The 7,429-nt window shown below is 36.8% G+C and overlaps 1 protein-coding gene across 1 annotated transcript in view; it reads right to left on the reverse strand.

Moving 5' to 3' along the window:
• The window catches only part of LOC132098582 (thyrotropin-releasing hormone-degrading ectoenzyme-like), a 77,969-nt gene extending 71,860 nt beyond the window's left edge, over positions 1-6,109 (reverse strand). The window contains exons 1-2 of the mRNA XM_059504646.1: positions 5,937-6,109; positions 2,688-2,934 (exon numbers count right to left, since the gene is read on the reverse strand). Coding sequence (XP_059360629.1) covers positions 2,688-2,934; positions 5,937-6,109 — 420 coding nt within the window. The remainder of the gene's footprint in view (positions 1-2,687; positions 2,935-5,936) is intronic.
• Between the last annotated feature and the right edge of the window lie 1,320 nt (positions 6,110-7,429).

Below are 7,429 nucleotides of genomic sequence, written 5' to 3' on the forward strand. Positions count from 1 at the left end.
TTCTGAACGGGCATCCATCTAGTCAGAATGAATGTCCTCCTACACTAACAGAGTTACAGTGCAAAACAAGCAGCAGGAAAGGCTTTGTTTCAGAGCCTGGCAGCAATGCACATTGAATTATGTGTTGTTTATCTCACATGTTGCTGTCGTATCGATCAGCTCTATGTCTGATATAAAGATGAATGGGTGGCACTTAGGGCTGTGGAAATGATTCAAAGCTCAATCAAATCAATGTGATTTTAAAACAACCTGTAATTAGACAAAGCACTGGAGTTGACAATCAAGAGATTCTTCGTTAATCAGCCGGTGTGAAGATTGTTCAATGTTCTCCAGCGTTGACTGCTTCATTTGTTTTGTTTTGTTGTAGGCAGCTTGACATAGACTTAAATGGGGTTAATTGAACTTTACTAGAGAGTCTCTTCATGAGCGGCTGCTCAACATTGATCCGCTAACAAGCTCTTTCTGATGAAAAGATGAAGCTTTAGTCAACACATTCTGCACTTGATATTAACAACCTGTTGAATTATTATTATATATATGTCTGTATGTGAGGGATACTTCATGCACTTTACACATTTCTTTCTCCTTGTTAGAACATCTAGCTATTCGCCAGCTTGTGTTGTGTAGACCAGTTCGACTGGTTTAACAGCTTGTCCAGAACCAAACAGGATGGCCATTAATGTAATCACACTCAACATGCTTTTTGATCAGGCTGAGTAATTTTATGAATATGTAATGAGCACTTTAGTATAGTGGTGTTGAATTTTGATTAGATATTAAAACAACATTTGTTATTTTAATGATAAGAAAAATACAAATTGACTGAAATAAAATCAGTATTTTTAATAATGGCTGCTAGAGTGTTATGAATGAAATATGCTTCTTCATCACATACTGTAACCAATGCAAGACAGATGTAGTGTAAAAGGGTCATCTGGTCAGAAAAGGAAAACTGTTGAGTGTTAGTAAGCCTGCTTGTTCCTGTGAGAAATAATGGGTTTGACAGTGTATCAAATATATATCTGAGGAACATGTAACACTGGAGTAATGACTGTTCAGAAGCTCATCGCTGGAATATATTTTTAAATATATTAAAATAGATTCTTTTGTGATTCTTTTATAGTGTTTTTACATTTTACATTTGATTTTACTATTGTTTCTATATATTTCATAAAATAAATGCAGTCTTGGTGAACATTACAAGGAGCACATGCAACAGCAGTTCTATTGCAGTTAAGATTCTATCTTATATGCATCATTACTCCTCCAAACATACAGATCAGTATGTAAGCTCTGAATGCAACAATAACTTTATTCAGTGTTGCATTTCACCACTACTATCTGGAGCCTTAATCCATGTATTACATAATGCCCAACCAACTGCTGCAGAGTCTGACGTGATTTTTACACGTGTCTGTGTGTGTGTGTGTGTGTGTGTGTGTGTGGTAGATCAGTGTTTCCCCATAAACCTAGAGTAATAACTCCACTCTCCTCTCCAACGTTCCTCTCCCACGATCTTTCCTCTCGCTCTGCACAGCCGAATCTTTATGATGAGTGGTGCAAGGGGGCTACCCTGCCACTTTAATGTGATTGATGGGGGATACTAGCGCGCGGCTAACCACTGAAAGCCGCAGTGTGGGTATAAGTGTCCCACATACTTTTGTCAGCAGTGATATAAAGAAGAGCATGGTGGCACGGTCATGCTGAAGCAGATCAGATTAATTACACAAATATGAGGAGTAGGCCAGCCAAGGGCACACGGCAGGAACCACTGTGGAAGCCGTCAGGAAGTGTCTAATATGACAACAGGGCTTTGATTGGATGTGATATTAGTAACAAGGCCCATAAACCATGTCTCTCTGTGAGGACTCGGTGCCAATAAAATAACATTTAAGTGCATGTGATGAAAGTGATGCAGCAAGCATTATCTTAATGGCTTAACTGAACATGAAACATGTTCATATATGATGTATAAAACTGGATTAATGTGAGTGGAGACAACCCTTTCCATTTACATTAGATCCACTTTGTAACCATTATGCATTGATTATATAAACTCACAGTACGCTTCATATTACAGTACATCCTTAGTGCACAGTAGATATTACTTAGTACATCAATTGTATTGCTCCTTTCCAAAACTTGCTGTCTTGGCAACTGCCTTATAAGGGAGCATCCTAAATGAATTACTCAACTAGAGTATGTAAAAAACACTTGATATCAAGGACTCACAACTAATATCAGATAGGTGTTAGCATTTTGCTAAGCTATTAAAAACATTAATGAACATAAAAATACTTAGTCCATGCAAATATTGGATAATCAGTTTTTAATTAAACTACTTCATCCACACTTTTCAGTATTTTATTAAATATATTTACTCATACACTACAGAAGGTATGAGGTCAGTAAGATTTCTACTTATTTGCTGTTTTGGATTGATTTATTACTGAACTCTGTGCGATGCATTCTGGGATTGTTTTCACTCTGAAGCATACTTGGAACATTTATAGTTGGACACTTATAGTTTTGCAAATGATGCATTTTAGAGGCAGAATATCTTTTGCAAAAGCATCTGTGGTACCTTAAAAAGATTATCACTAGGTTTTAGAAAAGAGTTCTGGAATGATAAAATCTCTGTTTACTGTTTCTAACATTGAGTTTTGTGGGCTTAGGATGTGACTCACCACAACTCCATTGTCTGTAACTGCTTCTCTGTAGGTGAAGTTGCACACGGCCCATGCAAGATAGTAGGTGGACATGCAGGGCGTCCTGGAGAAATGGTTGGTCACCCATCCGTCCTCGTCAGACGTTGAGGCCTCCACTGGCATGTTGGACAGCGACTGATACGAACTCTCATGTTTCAGACTCACTGTGAATGTGGCTTTATAGATGGGCTCGTCGAAACACGGGAAGGCCTTTCTAGCGTGAGAACTGCGTCAATGCGAGAAACCTGCAGAATAACACCAGGAATAAGAACATGAGAGGTGAGATGAAAAAAAATCTGGAAAATATATGCTATTTACATAACACAGTGAGGTCTACAGTGAAAAGTAATTTCACCTGAACTACATTAAATTGGTTGTCACATGACTTTCAGGAAATCAAATAAGCTCTGACTGCCATCCCTGAACTCATCGCTGTGCATTATCTCACTTATGAGTTTCCTGATGTGAAGATGGACAAAACCAATACAGCTTTTTGAACCACAGCAACTAAATCACATCAAATGTCAACAGATCATAAAGCACACTATACAGAAAAATCATTACTACACAGAAATGTGACAGACAACAAACTGACAGTTTAAACAGTTTAAACAAAAGCTGTCAAATTAATGTTACATGTAGTTGGATTGGTGAATTTTAAACAAATCATTATTAATCTACATTTACCACATCGGAATTACATCTGAGTCTGAATATCATTATGAGTCATAACTATAAACAACTATATGAATTTAAAGAGTGGGAAAAGCAGTGAGCTGCATTAATGGATATCAAAGCCCAACTCAGACCTCATGAAGGCTTTGGCCACCCAAAGCATGACCAGTAGACGGGGGAGGAGGGTTTTCTGCTTCTGCAGTTCTGTCAAGTTTTTACTTTCATTAGCAGCCATTTATGCAGAAACATCTATAATGAATCTATAACATCCCATCTGTTTACCTCCTCTTTGTTCCATTCAGGATTTATAGACCCTAGTACCATCTTAACACTATTTACAGACCACAGTTGAGATGCAGGCAGGACGTGATGAGAAATCAGATGACTAACAAAAACACAAGGAGATTCTACGAGGATATCAGAGTGAAAATCCCTGCAGCGATCCACATGGAGGTGTTTGAGTTTGATGTTTAATGTGACACGGCCGTACCTGAAAATGTGTGAAGGATGAAGGAAAAGCTGTTAAATCTCCAAAAAGACCAGACGACCAGATGTTGGTTTGAAGTGAGCTAACAACACTGTTTGTGTGCCCATGTCTAACTACATAAACACGGGTATTTTCTCAATCCTGTGTTCACAAATATACTGTATGAGAGCCAGCAGGCGCTGATTGCACTAAACTCAATGATCTTCACAGCCTGTGGAGCTCAGAGCTGCGTCAGGACTCTGTCTGAAAATCAGCATGCTAGATTTATCTCAAAAGCTGCTCTTCGATGGATCTTACAATGTCAACACTTCAGTTTGTGCTGAATCAAAAATGGGTTTGATATTGAATCAGTCTTTAACTGCTGGGCCTTCTTCCTCCTTTCAGCTGTAAAACAGCATGTATTGCAAACACAGAAAGGCAACTGGTGGACGGACAAAAGGTGTATGAAGTGTGTCCATGAAAGTGATCCCTTCAGGGTAAAACAAAGTTAGAAATATAAATGTAAAATGTGTTATTGTCTCAAATGCAGGAAAACCTGGGGCATAAGTAATTTTTTCCCTCAGAGGACAAAGAGTCAGAAGCCACAAATCAAGAAACAGATATTCCAGACCGTTCTCATGTGCTCTCTAGAGACGCACACCCCTGAACATAATGTTGAAATCAAATGAATAACCATGACAGTCCATGAGGGTTTGACACATCTTAAAGATCTGAATAATATGACATTGGGTGATCTGATGGTTTTCAGACATCAAAATTAAGTTAAACCTTGGCACATTTAAACACCTTAATCTAATCTAAACTAATCTCACTTTTTGTATATTGATGCATTATGGTAATAACTGCTTAAATAGTTAAGATAATGCTGTATTAGAGGGTTATTTTATGTAAACCTTATACTCTGTAGATTTATGAATGTTTAGCACTGTGTTGGAAAACTTCTCATCATGTGCGAGTCTTGGTGCCTGACAGTAAATGAGTTGTTGAGCACAGCGTCAGAAACAGCTGTGATTTCAGTACCCAGAGGTTTTGACCAGCATTCATTCAGATCCAGATTCAGATCTGTGTGACCTCTGACCTCCTTAAAGCCTGAGACAGAGATGTAAAAATTACATGCAGACAGTAATGTTAGACTAGGAATTATAGGTGAACCATAACCTGGGTTTAAAGCTGTTAATATTATAAATGAAGAACTGGAGACTAGATCTTGTTTATTTATCACATGCTGTAATAATATTTGAAAAACCGCAACATTTTTAATTTCTACTCTTTACTGGCACCCTCACATCTGGAAATCACGTGTCACTGTGACAATATACTGTATTGTTAGGAAACATTTGTGAGAACACCAGTAAATTAAAGCCAACCTCAAAAAAAATTACTGTGGAAACCAGATTTTAATAAAAATTAAAGAAAAATGTAATGATTGCTACTGTTATTAGTCAATTTATATAAGAAGATCCCATATTCATTAATTATGGTTGTGAAATAGTGAGCATTACTATTGAAACTATTAGATTTTGATGTACTATTAGAACACTAGTAGAAATACAGTAAGAAATTAAGACAAATACAAAACGAGGCTTGTTGGTGTTATACTAAGATGCCAAAAAACAACATATCAATGTCAGGCAGCATCAGCATAACATCATTTGCACAAAATAATATATCACAGATACATGAATCTCCCAAGAATGAATATTCACTGTGATCCTTAAAGAAGTCTGTGCTTACTCTCATTTTCCCTTAAAAAAAAAAAAAATCCATTAAAAGTTTTTTTATGTTTTTTTATATATATATAGAGAGAGAGATTTTAGTGTACCACAGTTAATATACTTAAGGTAAAACTGTGGTAACTTGGTGACTGTAGTTAGACTGTAGAGATGCCGTATTCATTATGGTTTTACAGTTTGGTTAGCAATGTACTTTCTTTGAGAGCAATTAATTCACCAAAAAGTGCTTAATTGCGCATATAGACGTCACGCAGCATCAACAGTTCCCATGGTAACAGCAGAACATTATAATAACATCTGGAGAGTTTGATTCGGACACTGAATCGCCTTTACCTTCTTTCTCCATTCAGCACGTACGAGCTGCGGAAGAAGCCCAGGAGCTCGTGCTCAATGTGCGCGTGAAAAGTGATGTTGATCTTGTAAATTCTGAGGGGCTTCATCTGTCTGTGCAGCGATGTCACATACACCTGCTTGGGCTGGTAGTGGAAGCGGCGCTGGATCCTCATGGCGCCCGCTTTCTTACTGTCCGACAGAGCTGGGTAGATTACTTTTGAATTGTAATCAGTTATTGATTACAGATTACATGGCAAAATTTGTCAGTAATATAATCTCTTAGATTACACATTTTGGTAATGTAATCTGATTACTTTTGGATTACATTTAGATTACATTTGTGCTAACCCTTATTGGATATCACATATATTGAATAAATCTAATCTTGTACTATATTGACATATACAAAGAAAAATATATTACACAAAATATATTTAATTCACCAACAAGAGCCACAATAGCTTTTTTTCAAGTGCAACGTATGGACAGTTAATACTTACAAAGTATGTACTTACAGTGATGTATCTTGCTGTTAGTCTTTGCTAGTAACACTGAATAAAACAAATTCACATCTTATCATTTTAAAGGATATTTACTTAGAATTAAGTAATTTTATAAAACAGCTACATTACAAAAACCAATATTGAAAAACATGAAATTCACAGCAATATCACTGCCAGGTCAAATATTGAATCTAAACAACACTAAGTGTATATGACTGTATCAATGAAAAACAAGCAATGGCATTCTATCCATCTCAAAACATTTTAAGTGCATAGTAACAATTAGGAAAAGATAAACAATATTACAAAAATGAATATTAAAGAACGTGAAACTCACAAAAATAACATTGCTTATATATATATATATATATATATATATATATATATATATATATATATATATATATATATTTGTATATGTATATATATATTTGTATATGTATATATATATGACACACCTCCTCCTCTCGGCCAGAAAAACTTGAAGAATTACGAACGTATATATGCGTCAGGTTTAATAGGAAAACATAAATGTAAAAAAAAAAATGGGCATTTAGGAGAATCAATGAATTGTGAACAATTTATTACCATTGTGTAAATAAAATGTAATCATGTAATCCATAAAAAGTAACTGTAGTCTGATTACGAGTATTTTAAAAAGTAGTTTACTCTAATTACAAGTAGCTACTTGAGTTATGGGGTCTGATTACGTAATCCAGATTACATTTAATCCGTTACTACCCAGCTCTACTGTCCGAGTACACCAGCACCTTCTCCACCTGCAGCCGGTCCGTGTGCAGCACGATCAACTTCGTGGAGTGGACGCATTCAAACTCAATGTTCACCTCGCCGGAGAAGGTGAAGTTCTCCATGTACACGGACAGGCGGAGGTCGTAGTGGCGCGGGCGCAGGTTGGCCGGTAAGCGCAGATGTCTCCAGGGCTGCTGGCCGTCCTCTGAGTCTCTGTGACTGATGTTCCCGTCCCGGGAC

Source organism: Carassius carassius, chromosome 22, assembly GCF_963082965.1.
Source record: "Carassius carassius chromosome 22, fCarCar2.1, whole genome shotgun sequence".
Lineage (NCBI taxonomy): Eukaryota > Metazoa > Chordata > Actinopteri > Cypriniformes > Cyprinidae > Carassius > Carassius carassius.